At 43.1% G+C, this 19,516-nt stretch overlaps 1 protein-coding gene across 2 annotated transcripts; it reads left to right on the top strand.

Annotated features, from left to right (window-relative positions):
- Positions 1-534: 534 nt before the first annotated feature.
- On the top strand, positions 535-17,095 carry LOC118390487 (MAP kinase-interacting serine/threonine-protein kinase 2-like). 2 transcript variants are annotated; one of them, XM_035781100.2, is made up of 14 exons: positions 535-702; positions 1,260-1,459; positions 1,891-1,978; positions 2,127-2,246; positions 2,348-2,445; positions 4,520-4,599; positions 4,837-4,910; positions 5,103-5,207; positions 5,568-5,623; positions 5,841-5,936; positions 12,195-12,389; positions 12,593-12,757; positions 12,872-12,912; positions 13,062-17,095. In XM_035781100.2, exons 2-14 carry the CDS (start codon positions 1,409-1,411, stop codon positions 13,333-13,335), a joined length of 1,443 nt encoding a protein of 480 aa, XP_035636993.1. In that variant the 5' UTR covers positions 535-702; positions 1,260-1,408; the 3' UTR covers positions 13,336-17,095. The 2 variants fall into 2 exon arrangements, with proteins under 2 accessions (XP_035636993.1, XP_035637004.1); XM_035781111.2 differs by having other exon boundaries at positions 2,145-2,246.
- The last annotated feature ends 2,421 nt before the right edge of the window (positions 17,096-19,516 follow it).

Raw genomic sequence — 19,516 nt, forward strand, 5'->3', positions numbered from 1 at the left:
ATGTCTGACAGAACACGATAGGCCTAAACCTGAATAAACATGATCATTGTTTGTGCCCTAAACACACACTAGTCTACATCCTCTTCATTCTAGCATGCCTCTTCACTTGAACTCAGGGAGTACAAAGCAATCCATTGTCACCCAGTTCCATTTCTGTCCCCTCTCCTAAAACCTAGCACACTGAATATGCTTTATAGAAGAAAACAACATGGCAGAATCTCCACAATGTGGTGAAAGGCTGTGTCTGCTTACACACCTACATAATAATTGAGAAGGCGTTAGGGAAAGATGCTATAGGCTGAAATAGAAACATAAATATATTTTATTTAACAAGGGAAATCTATAGGACTCTCAATCACTGCCTGGATTCGAACCAGGGACTGTCGTTACGCCTTTTGCACTGAGATGCAGTGCTTTAGACCGCTGCGCCACTCAACGAGAACACACGTAATTCCTAATCCCAACCCATGTGATGAACCAACCGTCTGTTGTTGTGTTTTGGGTGCGAGTAGCCGAAGGGGCTGGATGAACCGAGAAATGGGCGGAAACAGTCGTGAGATTAAAAAGCCTTGTCGGGATGCACTTCGTTCCATCTTCCATACACTCACGATCTGGCTTCCCCTCGACCATCTCTGCAGCTTTGATGAAAGCAGTGGGTCAAATAACGGCTTTAACACTGGAGCTGTGAAAAGCGAAAACGGGGTAAATTAAAAGTAGTTTGTCGATAGTTACTTTGGCTTGACGTCCTTTCTACTCGGAGTTTATCGAAAGTAAATGCTTTTGTCGATGGTTGACAGCGCGTCAGCATATAAGTAACTAACAGTTAACTAGCTTTCTGGCTGGCCAATTCGATTAATTGATTTAACATTTTATTTACATATTTCTTCACGCTTAGTTTGTTTAGTCGGTTGACTCCGTTTGTAATTCATTTCAGGATATTGATGCGATTAACTAACTAGCTAGCTAGTTGATTAGCTAGTCTACGTTGCTGTGCAGTGTCCTCACGGACGGTATTTGCTTCTACTAGCGCAGTGTGTGTTCAGTAAACGTGTTTTGACAACAGACAACGAACGGGTCAAGCTGCGTTATGTAAATTGGGTGAACTATTTTTAAATAATAGTACAGCTAGCTACTCGTTAAAGTAACGAAATATGTTTCCAATGTTTAACCCCGTGTCTAGCCTGACAGGCCTAATTAGGCTATTGTTGTCAAATATTCCCGATTGTGTAATGTTTATACTATGTTGTTTTTTACCACAGTGCTCCCGTCTGGTTGAAAGCGCATCATCTTGACCAGACAGCACAGCGATAATTTGCTGCATTCTCTCTAAAAGAAACGCTTTGTTTTGGGAGAGTAATTTGATACCACAACGCTGCAGTCGCCATCAGTCCCCCATAATCAAAGCAAAATGGTGCAAAATATGATCAGCGAAGTCACTGGATTCCATAGCTCTTTCAAGGTGAATAAGTGTTTCTATTAGATTGCATTGGTTACAAGATGGGAAAAGTGAGCTCAGACTCCATCTTGCTATATTTAACTTAATCTGTCTTCACACAGATATGGATAATGACTAATTGAGTTAGAGGGAGACTGTTAAACTGGCCTACTTGGACAATGTTTTTAAATGGCACAACAGCACAGATTGGTTCAGATGTTAGTGTGTGTGTGTGTGTGTGTGTGTGAAGCCTGGGTACAAGTGGGCAGTGCACAGAATTGTACACTGGATACAGTATCAGCTGTGAAATTATTGGAGCTTGATTCAATATTGTGATTGATGAGACCATGGCCACTGTAGCAAATATGTTGCTAATTTTACCATAAATTGTGTGGGTCATTTTGAAAAAGGCCTAACTTTTAGTTTAAATTCACCGGTTTGTTCTGCTCATCTAGGGCCATAATCCCTTTGAGACTGATGAATTCACAGAAAATGGATCCCTCCTTGATTCAGACTTCAATTTTGAGTCGTCGAATAGACATGGTAAGTGCATTCCTTTGTTGTACTGAACCCATAACTCTGAAGTTCTCATTTTACTCCAATAGGTCAATAATGGCATCCTGGGACACAAACTCTGTACTACCATTTCCTATGTTAAGTAGCATGCTGTAATTCTATATTATTCTTACAGATGTTTGTGATTTTTTAGATATTCCCTCCAGCCAACCTATTGACATCCCTGATGCCAAGAAGAGAAATAAGAAGAAAAAGCGTTGCAGGGCAACTGACAGCTTCTCTGGCCGATTTGAGGGTGAATCATTTTCTCATGTAAAGGACAGATTCTGTAGCTTATAGTACAAAATAACGTTTTTGTTTTTACAGTTCTAATTTTTTGTGATTGTGTCCTACTAGATGTCTACAGGCTGCAGGCAGAGGTTCTTGGAGAGGGGGCATATGCAAGAGTGCAGACTTGCATCAACCTCATCACCAATAAAGAATATGCTGTGAAGGTAAGATGTTTCTCATGTTGCACAAGTTATTTGAGAAGAAACCCCAATATCATTGAGTGCCTAACTGTTATTGTAATGAGTGGTTTGTATAGAATTTGGGAACGTGTCCATTTTTATAGGAAATGTAATTGAAGGCTTTCCCAGGATATTGCCAACTTCAGAGGGTAGTGTCTGACGTGTGCGTCACTCCTGACATGGGCCTGTGACTGCGATCGTCACACTTCTTTGCTGTTTGGGCCTTGGCTTGCGCTCAAAGTTGGAATGTTACATTGATCATTAGCCACAAGCTGTGAGTTGTGCACATGAAGGTATTGCTCAGGAAATATAGCCCCTTCATTTAATTTTTTATTTTTTTATTTAACCTTTATTTAACTAGGCAAGTGAGTGAACAGATTCTTATTTACAATGACAGCCTAGGAACAGTGGGTTAACTGCCTGTTCAGGGGCAGAACGACAGCTTTTTATCTTACTAGCTCAACACTAACTACTAGGCTGCCTGCTGCCCCTCTTTAACCCAGTCTTCTCTTGCATCTACATTTGTGGACTGTACTCTTGTAACCTTTGGGACATTTCAAGACAGACTTTATCACTTTTGTTCTGTTTAACAGATGTATGAGGTTGCTGTAGTTTAATGGGCACTGGGTACCTAGCTACTGCTATCACAGAAACTCCCCCTTACTGTGTTTTTCTGGCTCTGCTATCCAATAAGAACCAGCCAAAGGCTACTTCCACCCCCTCTCTTTGCTTTCATTTGTCAGCCAGGCTGACAAAATGGGGTGTGGTTTGAAAAACAGTTGTTGGATTCCTGTGACTCATTCTCCCTCCTTTTGCCTTGAGGTAAATGTTGTGAAATTCAATTTGATATGTTTTCCATTTTTGCAGAAGTGTTGTAAGATTTAGTTTGTTCCACATTTTGTATGGATTCTTTGGATGCCTTAAGACAAACCATTACTTTTGCATCCAGTAAATTAATCATCTTTGTTCCCCTCAAATCTTTCTAGTAATAGTTGTTCACTTAAGAGGGGTTCTAGGGGGTGGAGTGTGGGAGAACCCATGTCTGAAGGTCAGTTGGGGCTTGGCGGGGTCTCAGACTGCCCACACCAGATGTCCTCGTCAACTACCCCTCCCCCTCCCTCCGTCTGGGCGGGGGGACTCCAGTGTTGCAACACTAGAACAAAAGCCAGAGCTGCAGGAAAACAAACTGAAGGGGCTGGTCTTCTATCTGCCTGCTTTCTTTCCTGCCTGGCTAGCTTCATTCTGGGGCCCAGCATACTGAGTGCTCCTGGGCTGCCTGGGAATTCACATGCCTGGGTTTATTTACAGACCTGCAGTATGACTCAATGAGGCCATCCTGAAACCAGGCTGCAGGGATGTATAGCCCCTGCTGGGTGACTGTGACAATAAAAACCCCACAGCCCTCCATAGAGATAAGAGGCTCACCCTCATGCATTGGCTATTCATTTAGCTATCTATCAATTCTCCCACTATCAATTAATACTAGTGTCTGCTACTTGTCGACTATTCATTGGAAGTTGTGTTCAGGAGAAAGCTTTGGGTCCATACAGGCCTCTAATCCTAGAAACATTGTGCTCTGGCCCGGTGGGTTTCAATGGCAGCTCTAATCCAGCTAACAGGAAGAGTCACGTACACCCTCAGACAATGAGAAGAGGGGGCAGCTGGAACATTTAGGCATTTGCTTTTAGTGTCAGCAGTCTCTTTTGGCTTTGCAACAAGCTGGACTGCCAGGCAGCAGCCCACAACAGTACTGCAGCTAAATTTAGTCTCCACTCTGTTGATGCAACTGGGAACTGGCTGCCTGTGATGGCTGGGATGAACCCTTTGCCCCTTTTTTGCAATATAGGTTACACACTTATACTATATTTAGAGGTGTGGTGCTGTGATTCTTAACCTATTGGCTGTCTGGGTGGGTAGGCACTAGGCAACCTCGGAATTAGGTTAACCCTTCATCCAAGCTGTGCCTAAAGTGGTTAGGGGGAAGTGGTGCTAAGGGCACAGTATGATACATACATGGTGGTTGGAAGCCTATCCCCTAACCCATACTCCTCCACTCCAGATCATTGAGAAGAGACCAGGTCACAGCCGCAGTCGTGTCTTCAGGGAGGTGGAGATGCTGTACCAGTGCCAGGGTCACAGGTAAGATTACTGCCTATATGCCACCCACACGGCTGACTTCTGACAACTCTGTTGTTGTTGTAGAAAGCAGTGTACCTTACTTCAACAGATGCTCTTGGCACTAAATGAGTAATGCTCTGAGACGCACAAGTTTTTCCAGTTAGTCAATATAAATATTTCCAGACTGATATATTTTTTTTAGTAATGGTTATAATCGCTTGACCACATAATGACCGTGTCCTGTTTCCTTCACTGCAGAAACATCCTGGAGCTGGTGGAGTTCTTCGAGGAGGAAGACAAGTTTTACTTGGTGTTTGAAATGCTAAGAGGAGGTGAGTGCTTCCAACTAGGCTTAAATGCTCTGAACCCTCACCACCAGTCTCAGGGGCTAATGTAATGCTTTAGTAAAATACACCATTTCCCCTTGCATGCGTCTCATTGAATTGGTCGGTGTAGCTTAATACAGATCCTTTTTAAACAAGACCATGTAAGGGAGCAGAGTAATAAGTCTTGCTGACCCGCAGGTTCGGTCCTGGCTCACATCCACAGGAGACAACACTTTAGCGAGCAGGAAGCCTGCGTTGTGGTGCAGGACATCGCCAGCGCTCTGGATTTCCTGCATAACAAAGGTAAGCAGGGTCGAGCCACAGCCCAGGGCTTGCCTGCTGGGTCAAGGGGAGGATTGAGTTTCACATTGGTACTGGGAAGGACCTGGAGATGGGCTGGCGTGTCTCACGAGGGCTTTGCACTGCAACTATCTGATCTGGTTTCAGCAGATGGTTGGAAGGCTCGGCCCACTGTACTCCTGGGTATAATAAATGGTCTTAAGGTGTCGCTTCCATACCTGGGCTGTTGGGTGAAAGGTCAGCCATAGGCCCCCTGTGATCCCTAGCAGTGGCCCATACGGGTCATTTGACACATGCCAACGTACAACCCACCTGTTCTGTTTAATTCACCATACCTTAGAATGACTTTTTTTTTTTTTTAAGGAATGGCACATAGAGATCTGAAGCCGGAAAACATCTTGTGTGAGCACGTGGACAAGGTACGTTTCCATTGCTGGGTGTCTGATATCTTTAGTCACTGGCACAAGGGCACGCTAATCTGAAGTTAAGTATGATTGCCAGTAAGTCACCTTCCTAAAGCGCTATCATACCCAATGAAAGGCATAAACAACAACCAACACCCTGAACTTTGGTCACTAATCTCTTGAGCGGCATCATTTTGTAACATCTAAAACTTCTTTCTCCCTTCCTCTGTAGATCTCTCCTGTGAAGATCTGTGACTTTGACCTGGGCAGTGGGATCAAGCTGAACAGCGACAGCTCACCCATCTCCACCCCAGAGCTCCTTACTCCGGTCAGTCAGTCTACTACACTGTTGTGCCAGTCCAGTTCACCTTTATTCATTTTGATTGCATGTGTAAATAGTCTTGTGGAAATGGTATGGGAGGGAAACGGACATTTTATGGGAGGCAGTAGGTATCTGCATCGTTCCCTTTCAAGACGATTCGTATCTAAATACAAGGGCTCCAAAACGGTACATTTTAGTTTGAAACGATTCGGTGCATTTTGGTTTGACTAGAGAACGATTGGATGCGATTTAGTGACATTTGTTGCATAAACGTATTCATTTTCTGTGCTAAATTCTGCTGTTGGAGCTCATGAGCTGGTCCTGTTTGTGCTGACTTGTGTGGGTGTACATTATGTATATCTATGGTGTATATGCTGAAGGCATCTGAGCTATAAGGGAGACTAGGCATCTACCACCACACTATCAAATGGGGGGGGCGCACAATGTAGCCTATGCTTTTGTCCCCCTCACCTTGGTTCTGAAATTATAATCACTCTAACTTGTCATTTTTGCAGATTAAGTGTTTGCGCTAGTAATTTATCGATATTTAGCCAATGAATATACACTATTGTTCAAAAGATTTTTTGTAGCTTGAAACTGCAGATGTATTTTTTTATTTTAAATGTACGCCTATGTAGATATTCCAGAGGCCCATTATCAGCAAACGTCCAATGGCATGTTAGCTAATCCGGGTTTATCATATTAAAAGGCTAATTGATCATTAGAATTATGTTTGCACAGCTGAAAACTGTCCTGTTTTAAAGAAATAAAACTGTAATGCTTTAGACTAGTTGAGTATCTGGAGCATCAGCATTTGTGGGTTTGATTACAGGCTCGAAATGGCCAGAAACAAAGACCTTTCTTCTGAAACTCGTCAGTCTATCCTTGTTCTGAGAAATGAAGACTTTTCCATGTGAGAAATTGCCAAGAAACTGAAGATCTAGTACAACGCTGTGCACTACTCCCTTCACAAAACAGTGCAAACTGGCTCTAACCAGAATAGAAAGAGGAGTGGGAGGCCCGGTGCATAACTGAGCAAGAGGGCAAGTACATTAGTGTCTAGTTTGAGAAACAGACACCTTACAAGTCCTCAACTGGCAGCTTCATTAAATAGTACCTGCAAAACACCAGTCTCAACGTCAACAGTGAAGAGGTGACTTTGGGATGCTGGCCTTCTAGGCATAGTTGCAAAGAAAAAAGCCATATCTCACAGGCCAATAAAAATAAAAGATTGATGGGCAAAAGAACACACTGGACAGAGAAAGATTGAAATAAGTGTTATAGACAGACAAATGTAAGTTTGAGGTGTTCGGATCATGAAGAGGAACATTTGTCATAAGGTGAATGCACCAATTTGTAAGTCGCTCTGGATAAGAGCGTCTGCTAAATGACTTAAATGTAAATGATTTGTGAGACGCAGAAAATATGCTGGAGGAGTGCTTGACACCACCTATCAAGCATGGTGAAGGCAATGTAATGGTCTGGGGATGCTTTGGTGGTAAAGTGGGAGATTTGTACAGTGTGAAAGGGATCTTGAAGAAGGAAGTCTCACTCCATTTTGCAACACCATGCCATACCCTGTGGACGGCACTTAATTGGAGCCAATTTCCTCCTACAACAGGACAATGACCCAAAGCACAGCTCCAAACTATGCAAGAACTATTTAGGAAAGAAGCAGTCAGCTGGTATTATGTATATAATGGAGTGGCCAGCACAGTCACCGGATCTCAACCCTATTGAGCTGTTGTGGGAGCAGCTTGACCGTAAGGTACATAAGAAGTGCCAATCCAACTTGTGGGAGGTGTTTCAGGAAGCATGGGGTGGAATCTCTTCAGATTAGCTCAACAAATTGACAACTAGAATGCCAAAGGGCTGCAAATGGAGGAATTTTTTGTTGACAAAAACAAAGTTTGAAGGACAATTATTTAAATTAAATAATTATTTGTAACCTTATCTTGACTTTTCTATTCATTTCACAACTAATTTCATGTGTTTTCATGGAAAACAAGGACCTTTCTAAGTGATCCCAAACTTTTGAACGGTGGTGTGTAGCTCATCTTTGGATTTCACCCCATCTCAAAATGGAATGGTTTTGACTGGTTCAAAGTGTGTCGCTCTTCCTTTCTCCACCAGCGTTGGCCATGCAGTGCACCTCGCAAAAGTCATTCCTTGTTATACAATGAAAATGTGATCATTTCATATCTAGAAATTACCATATACACTGATTGCTTAAAGCAAAACTATTGCTGATGGGGGAACCTGAACAATCTATTGTAAGCCCCCTTCAGCAGGTATAGCCAGATGCGTGGTCTCTGGCAGTTGTTTCTGGCGGCTAACTCCCAGTGGTCAGCGTGCAAAGCTGGGCACTGTGACTAGACTTGATATTCCCTAGGGTTGTTCGGCATGAAAAGTGACTTGTAGCTCATCGCAGTTACATGCTTAGTTCAACACTGAAGGAGAGGACGCGTAAGTTGTCACTAAATATTAGGTATTTTCGGGAGGTAGAAAAAAATGTCATTTGAATGAAAAGGCAAATCGTAGCGTTTTGAATTTATTTGTTTTTTTTTTGACTGGTGCATGTTACATTTGGATCGGTTTGGGGTTCGGACCGATGCAGTCATATCTTACACATTTGGATCGGGGACCGGTGCGCGTCCCTAGAAGGCAGATGTGATTTATAGGACGTCGCACAAAGCCCCAGTGAGGTTAAGTGGTCACATGCCCTGCCGCTGGCTGTTTCCCTGAGGCAGGTAGATAATATGCAGGGTGTTTTTACGGTGCCGCTCCCCAGTGATGTCACCTGGGGATGGACTCTCAGGCTGTGTGTGTGCACCCCCCCCCCCATCTGGCAGCTCCTAGGCTTAGATATCTGGATTGCTCCTGTCAGCTCCATTCGAATTCCCAAAAGTCTAATGTCCACATCCTTCTACTTATCAGTGGAAATGGTGAGGCACATGGGGTTATGATGGTTTAACCCCACGTTTCGTCAAATAACTATTTTTGAACCTGGAATGGTAGTTTTTGGAATGATTCAAATGTAAAGGGAACCCATCATTATTTGCCCCTCCCATAGCTGTCAGAGGAAGGGAGATGGGTGTGAGCAGGTGAAGCTGATAGCCCGTCCAGGCTAGCAAGAGGGGGAATGTGGAGAAATGTAGGGGTGGTGGATTTTTCATTGGAACCTGACCTAGCTTTAGCAGCCTGTTGGTGGGCCAACTCTGCCCTGGCCTCTTGGTAGAATAGTTGTGGGGCCAGGGGTCTCACGGGTTTAGTCTGGTGGGGTGTGTCACACTTGCACATTTGGCCCACGTTGGAGACTGAATAGGTGCTGAGTGGTCTCCCCCTTTATGATGTTGGCTCTCTGCTCTCTCCCTCACCTTGCCTGCATCCCCCTCTGGTTTCAACAAGAGCCTGGTCTTTAAGCGATTTTCCCTGGGTCAGGTCAGACTTTTTTGAATTAAGGTATTTTGTCATTCCTGTGGAAAGAACTAGATGTAATATCCTTGTAGGATTAAGGCTACAGGGAACAGATTGCACATTTGCACAGACAGCGAGGCTAAACTATGGTATGTGGAAGTGGCTGAATGAACCTTATTTTCCTTGGAACGGTAATTGGAACAAAACAATGTCTTCCTTCACTGAGCCTCTGCTGCAATTCTCTGGTATTGAGCTGTAACATGCAGAAACAGAAATAACATCGCCACCCACCCTCCGGTCTCTTCTCACTGTAGTTGCCACCCACTTTCTCTCACCACATTTGTGCAAGCCTGCATTTCTCTTTGTATTCATGAAACAAAAGCCCCATGTCTGAAGCTTGTTCTATAGAAATTTAGTCTTGCCCTTGTACCTAGCAACTGTGCTTTGATTGGCTGAGCCAGGGGGAGTGGAGGGGGGTGACGTGTGTGTGTGTGTGCCTAGAGCTGCTCATACGCTTGCCCTTGTTTTTCTTTCGCCTCATCACCGGGGCAATCTTATCTGATTTTAATTTCTCTTCCTCCACCATCAACCCCCCTTTACCTGCATGTCTGTACTTAGGCCATGTTATTCTCCAATATATAGTTTCAGAAATCTGTAAATACTTTCATGTGCTTGAGTGAATTTGATAAAAGGCACACTAAGACAATTTGTTTACTGTACTTGTAGAGGTTGAACGTCTCCAGGTAGCAAGGGGGGTGAATTTTAGGGTATAGCTGGTCTCTTTTCTGAGAATCATGTTTGTGGTTTCCTGAGAACTTAGTGGTGAAAACAGATCGGCATGGGGCTGTGTAGCCGTATGAAAACACACAGGCCTGTGCTGCACCTTAAGGGGAATTCACAGAAGTTGTCAGAGGTTTGTCAGGCACTCTGGTGCAGCTGAGGTGCTGATGAAAGACCAACTCCTCTTTCTGTAAGCTGTCCTCAAACAGCTGTGTTGTCACATGACCATGGGCTGACTGGTCACATGGTTAGGAAAGCCCCAGGTTGAGTTCACCAACCAATCTACAGACGTCGGCTGATTAACCACTATCTGTGTCACAGCAGGATGGTTTGAGACTGATGCAAGTCTTCAGCAGTATTGACTGATGCAAGTCTTCAGCAGTATTGCACCAGCATGGTTATGTTTAGCTACTCTAGAAAGTCAAATCTGCTGTTGTACAGGTATCAGTTCAGCTGAGCTCTCATTTTACCCCCTTCAGCCGCCCCACACCCTTACCAGTGCCTTGAGCAGTCAGTCTAGCCATCCTATCTCTGGCTGCTGGGTTTAGCCATGTTTTTGAAGGGAGCTCTGAAATATGAGTACTCTTTGATCATAATCCCATTACTCCTCTAAAGCACCTTGGTGGACAGAAATATATATATATATATATATATATTTTCCATGATGCTGTTGTGTTTCAGCTGGCAGTGTGGCAGTTTCTTCTGGTTTTTCCATGAGGGTTGGATTTGACCTGAATCTGGTAGTGTTGTTAAGGAAGGCAAACAGCTGTGCAGGGGTTGGGGCTCGCTGTGTGCAAACAGACCACTCCAGCCTCTCCTCGGATAGAAGAATGCTATTTTTGAGTAAATGTCCACCCCCGTGTCAGCTTTAACCCCCAACGGAAACAGCTGTTCAGAGCCATTGTGTTGCAGCAGGCTCACATTGTTTGGGTTTTATGAATGTTTGGTTTACCAGAGGTTATCTTGGTATCTCCTTCAACCAGAGCACCATTCATGATAAAGCTAGCTAGCCAATCAGGAGTGTTGAAAGGGTGTCCTTGATACCTCTCCTGACCTGAGCTCTGGGTTTAGTTTATATGGTCTGGTCAATCTAACCCTACAGATTGAGGAATCATCATGTTTGTTGATTATTGTAATCTTTACTGCATTTTTGTGATATCCAATTGTCTCATCGCTTCAACAGCCTCTGGAGAGGTGAAGGTCGAGACATGCATCCTCCGAAACATGACCCGCCAAGCTGCACTGCTTCTTAACACACTGCCTGCTTCACATGGAAGTCTGATGTATTATTTGCCACGAGGTTGTTTTATTTTCTCTGAAAGTAAACAGAAGAGAAGCTCATTAAATCTGAGCAGGGCACTGAGGGCAGCCAACTCCTAAGGAGTGGCTTTGTTCTCCTGTCCTGCTGAACTAGCGACCCACGCATTCCTTCATCCCTGCTCAAAGTATTAAAACACCATTGGGTGTTTGTTTGATGGAGTTATGCAACTGTGCTAGGCTTTCTTAGACTGACCCACTGACAATCCTCTTTTCCTAGCTCCGTGTTTGGCCTGGTTTCACATCCCACAGTCACGCTGAGCCTGTAGCCTGACCAGTCGGTCCACTGTAGGCTTTGAGCTGAGTGCTAAGACCAGGCCCCACTCATCCCTGCCCTCACCTCCCAGCCCACTGCACATAATGTTCTTCATGCCTCGTTACATTTTCTGTAGAGATGTTTTAGCGGAGGGGGACTTAAAGAAATCCATCAGTGTGGATAATCCTCCCCCACCCCCTTGAGCCCATCTGTACTGCTTTAGTTTAGCCCAGAGCTGCTGTCTACTATGTGACTCTCATACAGCCTTATTCTTCTGTGCAGAGGCACATGAGGAATCAGCAGAATAGAGCAGGCAGAAATGGTTTTTTTTCGGGGACATTGGGCAGCATAGACTTGTTTTTCATTTTCACTGTTGTACTCACATATTACATTCAGCTGTTTTTTATATAGCTGTAACAGTAGCCTCAGGTGGGAGTTGTTGACTGTTCCCAGCCCAGAGCTAACTAACCCTGCAATCTGTCTGTTTCCTGCAGTGTGGCTCAGCAGAGTACATGGCCCCTGAGGTCGTGGAGGCCTTCAGTGAGGAGGCCACCAACTATGACAAGCGCTGTGACCTGTGGAGCCTGGGGGTCATCCTTTACATCCTGCTGAGCGGCTACCCGCCCTTTGTGGGCCGCTGCGGCAGTGACTGTGGCTGGGATATGGGAGAACCGTGCCACACATGCCAGGTAAGGAAGGAAGCAAAGACCACCTCCGGCTGCATCAGATTCTCGCTCTAGCTTTCTCTCCCTTTATCATGTGTGCTCCTGAAACTGTATTCTGTTTTTTTAGTAGGACGTATAGTAGTCCTAGATGCATGTATACATTTTGAAATTCAAGCTGTATGTTCTTTACTATGTGATGGTCAAGAAAGCTCTTATTTCTTCTCCAGAACACATTGTTTGAGAGTATCCAGGAAGGGAAGTATGAGTTTCCTGAGAAAGACTGGGCTCACATCTCCTCAAGTGCCAAAGACCTGATCTCCAAACTGCTTGTTCGGGACGCCAAGAACCGCCTGAGTGCCGGCCAGGTCCTGCAGCACCCATGGGTGCAGGGGGTAAGTCTCGAGCGCTCTCCCTCCCACTCCTTGACACACATGTCAGTGGGTAGAATGGGTGGGGGTTGTTTTTGTCTAAAATGGGTCCCTCTGCTTTATTTTTTATTTTATTAGGGCTTCTCTGACACTCTGCCAACATCTATCCTACATCAAAGGTGCGTTCATATTTTCAGAGTTCCTGAGGGATAGGGGGTATGTTTAGTGTAGTGTATCCTGATCAGCTCATTATAGGAAAGTACAACTATTGAAAATGCAATGTCACCTTCTGCATTGTTAATGTCTATATTTGGTGTCATCCTATCAGAAACAGTGCCAAGGACTTGACGTTCTTTGCTGGCAAGGCGGTGGCCATGAACCGACAATTGGCTGAGCAGGCTGTGATGGAGGAGCAGCAGCAGCTTGACAAGGCTCCCATGGTCATCACAGCCAGCTCCGCCTCCATGCGCCTCTCCCCTCCATCCAACTCAAAGCTGGCCAAGCGCAGGCAGAGGGGCAGCCTCTTGAAGACTGGGCCCGTCTCTGCCTCCGAGCTCAGTCAGCTCCTCACCCCCCTCGTCATCACGTCATCATGTGCCTAAACAACCACCTTTGCCCCCCCCAACCCCAACTCAAATCTCTAGACGACCGCTCAGCCTGGCCTCTACCTGACCGCAGCTCTTCAGCCACACTGACTGCAGGCATGTCCCCATCTTTAACAGGAGACCACCATGCCTGCTGTCTGTTTCCGAACTGCCTTCTGCCCCACAGCAGCACTTATAAAGCACATCAGCCAGGGCATGCATACGCATGCACATCCAGCCTGCTGGGACTGGGAGGTCGATGGGATGGGAGGGCTCTTCAAGCTCTGTTTTTATTTCTTCAAGCTCTGTTTTTATTTCGTTAAGTCTAAGGCAGAACGTTTGAACCAAGCTCCGACACCAAAGGACTACCTGTTGTGCTGCTTTCACGTTATAACTAGATCAACTGTGACTTAAGTTTACCTGGAATGTTCTCTTTGCCTGTATGTATGTGTATGCATGAATGCCCCATCAGCAGATGCATACATGCTTATGCAATAGCCAAGATGATGTGGAGGGATTCAGTGTCGAGTTCAGAATGCTGGAAGCGGATGCTGTTAGGTCCTGGTGTAGTCCATTGTTTGGCTGGGACTTTCAAAGCTTTCAGATTATTTTGATTTATCTTAATGGATAAATTCCTCTTCAACTGAGCCTCCTCTCGAAGGTTTTAAGCCCACAGTACAAAACGTTGTGGCTGTGCACTTGAGCTTCTAGTACCAGAGAATGTGTATCTATAACCAGCCCTTATTACGCTGCAATGTCTACCAAATCAGTTTCATAGATGAAATGAACTATGCCAAACTAGCACTGGCCATGCATCATTCAACATTCATTCCTCCTGCATTTCTACAACGGAATATGGGTTGAATTCCATTTGTTTCGCCTGCCTCTGCAAGAGAGACTTTATGCACCAACCCAAAGTTGTTGGTGCATGTAACTAATTTGATACCAGACAGGTATACCACGAGGCAGGACAAATAAATTAGCCAGCTAACTTGGATTAAAAATCAGAAATAACTTGATTTCTTGTTAATTTAAGAAAGCTAAACGTAATGTTTTTTTGGGGTTTAGTCACTAACCATGTTTCCATCTTAACTTTATATTATTTTTTTTTTTAAATGAAATGGCTTGTCTCACACAGCAGGCCTGATGGAAATGCCAAATTTGTTGGTGAACTTTAACAAATGCTTAAACAAAATATGATTATTATTATTATTACAAGGTGAGATTTGTCAGTACAATTAATTATGTGAGGAGTTGGCGAAGCAATTTCCTTTTATTGCGCAAATATTGATATAACATATTGTAGTAAACTTGGAGTCATGCGATTTATGTTGTGGTCGGCCCACTACGACTCATCACAGAATGTAGTTTATTAGGCTACAGATGACAAGTTATGATTAACTTCACAAGGTGGAGAAAGATCATGCAGTGATTTGATTGTTCCTTTCCAATAATATTGAGGGTCTTATTCTGGAAACATGATGATGGTGCTTGGCTGCTTTTTGACACATCTTGCTATTTCGTCCATAATCTCATGTAGGCTATCCTACCAGCACTCTATCTGCAAGCTGTTGACTAGAGCACATGTATCAATACCAGTGGGCATATTTGCAATACAACACCATTTTTATTTTGTTGACAAAACCATCAGAGTTGCAAATGCGATGGAAACTTGTATTTGGTACATGGGAATTTAACCGTGTTATTTTTATGTGCACTACGTCATCACGTACAGCATTTTTATCCTCAACAGGTCAACTTGATGGAAACCCATCTCTGGGAAAATGTGTGTATTTGTTTTTATGCAAAGTTTCAGACTATTTACATAAATCTGTTGCCAATTGGGTGGAAACCTAGCTAATGAGACTTCCCATTTCAAGCTTCTCTTTCAAAAAGAAAAGTAATTTTTGAACATTTTAGGCACGTTAGCTGGCTAACTCCTTGATCCAGCTTAGTTGTATACCCTGCTGACATTTCAAAGGGGTTTTCCTGATGCTACCCTCGCTTAATGGCAAATTTGGTTCCCCATGCCAAGTTGTGTACTAAGTTGTCATCAGACCATTTAGATGTTCACATCTAATACATTGTCAGTAATTTGACTGCTGGTTAGTGTGAAGTAATTTTATGCCATGGCTGTCATAACCTGTCAAGCATAGCAGGGGTAGAAAAGCACATTTTGGCTGCTTGTGACTTAGCTATTGTATTTCGATTTGAAACCTGATCTCAGAACAATCAGGCTTTTCCGTTAAGAGGGTAACCTGATACTGTCCTTTTATAATGTGACACACTCTCTCAGAATGATTCTAAACTGCATCATAACTTTGCATAAAACATGGTGAAGGAGACTATTGGGGGGAGAAAAATATATATACAAAATGGAAAAGCATTCCGAAGAAAATAACTATTCTGAGGCCATGTAGCTGTAAGTCATCAGTTCTTTAAAAAAAAGTTTACTTTGTTTAACTCCATGTCAATGTTTAAATGTGCCACTGATATTTTAGTTTTTTTGTCAACCTGCATGTGGTGTTCATGTGGAATACTGGAGATTTTTTTTTTTAAAGTGTTGATGGGGGGATTTTTTTTATTTTTATTAAACATTTATTTGTATCTGGAGCAAAATAATGAAGGCTTTTACTGTTTTGTATGTGGAACGTGTTGGTAACTATCTGTTTGGAAAGAAGTTAGGCTCTTTCTGAAATTTGAACAATTTATTTTATGGTGATGGTCTCAAGACACTGTAGCCATTTGCCAAAGAGGGTGAAAGTCATGAAAAACCAGTTTTTAAAAAATATTTTTATTTAATTTTTTTACCTGAGGTTTATGACACGAGCATGCATTCTCAAGGAGTAAAACTACTAAACCTATGAATGTCCATGTGGTGTTGCCAGCACCGCAGTGTGGTACTCTGTGGGGGGGGGGGGGAATGACTCCCTTGACGTCATATGGCCCATTATGCTGATAATAGGACACTGATTGTAATCTTTTAAAGAAGCCTTCTACCAATGCATCTTTGTGGGGTTTTATGTCTTATAGTAAGACTTACTTGAATTTGTGTATGCAGCTGTTTTCTTTGTTTGTAAAACTACCATGCTATCAAGAATCTGAACAAAAGCATTAAGCTAAGTAAGGGGGTCTTAGGGTTAGGGTTCAAATCAGTTTCTACTTTAAAACAAAGTATTATATATGTTTCTCTCTGTTTTCTTAGGGTTGGGATTCTCAGAAATGCAGAAAGACTTTGGTAGTACTCTTAATTATATCTAAGGTATGAGTTACCTTCGTCATAATCATTTCTACTTTTACCCAATGCAGTAGTTTAGGACTGCCTTTTTATTTGGAGAGAATTAATACAAGCTATCCCTAGCCTCTTATTTTTAGCTTTTTGTAATACCTTTTTTTTTATAAAGTCAACTGAACAGTCATAATCCACTTCCCCACAATTTGAATGTAGCCCACCGGCAATGCATTTTAACGTTGAAATTAAATAAATTTTATAACTAGTTTAGTTTGAGGTAACATGTAGATTTGTTTTTCTACCATGTGGTTATATCCTCAAGCCTTGAGGCTTCTCTTGTGTGTTGTTGATACTTGTTTTTAACCTCTCCCAGCCCAAAAATATTGATGGAAAAATGTTGAAGTACATATTACATCTGAGACAAACATTGATTTTTAAATAAGCACTTTACTGTACCATGTGACTGATTTTGCAGTTCACGTAAAGCAACATTTGACTGGAGAATTTTGTGTTTTTCTAAAGATTCAATAAAAATGCTTTGAACCACTTTTGCTTTTATTTATTCTGTTAAGAATACTTTAATGCCTTCAGAAAATGCACACCCCTTGAGTTTTTCAAAATGTTTGTTACTTCCTGAATTTTAAAATGTATTAAATAAGAGTGAATTCACTGGCCTACACACAATACCCCATAATGTCCAAGTGGAATTATGATTTTAATTTAAAATGAAAAGTTAGTCTTGAGTCAAGTGTTCAACTCCTTTGTTATGGCAAGCTTAAATAAGTTCAAGAGAAAATGTGCAATAGTGTTTTAACATGATTTTTCAATGACTACCTTGTCTCTGTACCCCACACATTAGTTTGGTTGTGTATGTGGACTCCTCGTCGAACATCTCATTCTGAAATATGGGCATTAATAAGGAGTCGGTCCCGCCTCTTTGCTATAATGGCCTCTAGTCTTCTTTGAAGGTTTTCCACTAGATGGGGGACTTAATTCCATTCAGCCATAAGAGGAGTACTGAGGTCGAGCAGTCCGCGTTTCAATTCATCCCAAAGGTGTTTGATGGGATTGAAATCGGCTCTGTGCAGGCCAGTCAAGTTCTTCCACATCTATCTTGACGAACCATATGTATGGACCTCGCTTTCTGCACGGGGGCATTGTCATGCTGAAACAGGAAAGGGCCTTCCTCAAACTGTTGCCACAATGTTGGAAGCACAGAATCGTCTAGAATGTATGCTGTAGCGTTAAGATTTCCCTTAACTGGAACTAAGGGGCCTAGCCCGACCCATGAAAACCAGCCCCGGACCATTATTCATCCTCCACCAAACTTTAGTTGGCACTATTCATTCTGGCAAGGAGCGTTCTGCTGGCATCCGCCAAACCCAGATTTGTCTGTCGGACTGCCAGATGGTGAAGGGTGAGTCATCACTCCAGAGAATGTTATTCCAGAGTCCAATGGCGCCAAGCTTTATGCCACTCCTGCGAATGCTTGGCATTGCTCATGGTGATCTTCGGCTTGTGTGCGGCTGCTCAGCTATGGAAACCCATTTCATGAAGCTCCCGACGAACAGCTCTTGTGCTGACAACGTGTTGCAACTAAGGACAGAAGATTTTTATGCGCCTCAGCACTTTAGTGGTCCCGTTCTGTGAGCTTGTGTGGCCTACAACTTTGTGGCTGAGCTGTTGTTGCTTCTAGATGTGTCCACTTCACAGTAGCAGCACTTACAGTTCACTGGGGCAGCTCAAGCAGGACAGAAACTTGAACTGACTTGTTGGAATGATAGCATCCTATGATGGTGCCTTGTTGAAAGTTACTGAGCTCTTTAGTAAGGCCATTCTACTGCCAATGTTTGTCTATGGAGATTGCATGGCCGTGTGCTCGATTTTATACCCCTGTCAGCAAAGTGTGTCTGCAATAGCCGAATCCACTAATTTCAAGGGCTATCCACATACTTTCATATACAGTTGAAGTCGGAAGTTTACACACTTAGGTTGGAGTCATTAAAACTTGTCTTTCAACCAATCCACAAATTTCTTATTAACCAACTATAGTTTTCGCAAGTCGGTTGGGACATCTACTTTGTGCAAGACACAAGTACTTTTTCCAAAAATTGTTTACAGACAGATTATTTCACTTATAACTCACTGTATCACAATTCCAGTGGGTCAGAAGTTTACATACACTAAGTTGACTGTGCCTTTAGGTGCAATCTTACTGGCAGCGATATCCTTGCCTGTGAAGCCCTTTTTGTGCAAAGCAATGATGACGGCACGTGTTTCCTTGCAGGAAACCATGGTTGACAGAGGAAGAACAATGATTCCATGCACCACCCTCCTTTTGAAGCTTCCAGTCTGTTATTCGAACTCAATCAGCATGACAGAGTGATCTCCAGCCTTGTCCTCTTCAACACTCACACCTGTGTTAACGAGAGACTCACGAACATGATGTCAGCTGGTCCTGGATTCAGTCTGAATCTGGTCCTGGATTCAGTCCATTTACATGGCAAAGAGGGACTTTGCAATTAATAGCAATTCATCTGATCACGCTTCATAACATTCTGGAGTATATGCAAATTGCCACAAAGACCAGGGAGGTATTCCAATGCCTCCCAACAAAGGGCACATATGGCTGTGCCCTTGAATTGATTTAAATTGACTGATTTCTTAATACGAACTGTAACTCAGTAAAATCTTTGAAATTGTTGCATGTTGCATTTATATTTTTGTTCAGTGTATTTACACTTTGGATGGTGTGTCAATACACCCAGTCACTACAAAGATAAAAGCGTCCTTCCTAACTCAGTTGCTGAAGAGGAAGAAACCGCTCAGGGATTTCACCATGAGGCAAATTACAGAGTTTAATGACTGTGATAGGAAAAAACTGAGGATGTGTCAACAACATTGTAGTTACTCTACAGAATATTTTTTTTCCAAAACATGCATCCTGTTTGCAACAAGGCACTAAAG

Source organism: Oncorhynchus keta, chromosome 1, assembly GCF_023373465.1.
Source record: "Oncorhynchus keta strain PuntledgeMale-10-30-2019 chromosome 1, Oket_V2, whole genome shotgun sequence".
NCBI classification, from domain to species: domain Eukaryota; kingdom Metazoa; phylum Chordata; class Actinopteri; order Salmoniformes; family Salmonidae; genus Oncorhynchus; species Oncorhynchus keta.

What these genes read in the sequence shown, in the direction of transcription:
- LOC118390487 (XM_035781100.2), top strand. Translation starts at nt 1,409, where the DNA reads ATGGTGCAAAATATGATCAGCGAAGTCACTGGATTCCATAGCTCTTTC. An exon ending in TGTGTGAGCACGTGGACAAG is followed by an intron (nt 5,624 to 5,840) that starts GTACGTTTCCAT and finishes CTTCCTCTGTAG; the next exon opens with ATCTCTCCTGTGAAGATCTG. An exon ending in AGCACCCATGGGTGCAGGGG is followed by an intron (nt 12,758 to 12,871) that starts GTAAGTCTCGAG and finishes TTATTTTATTAG; the next exon opens with GGCTTCTCTGACACTCTGCC.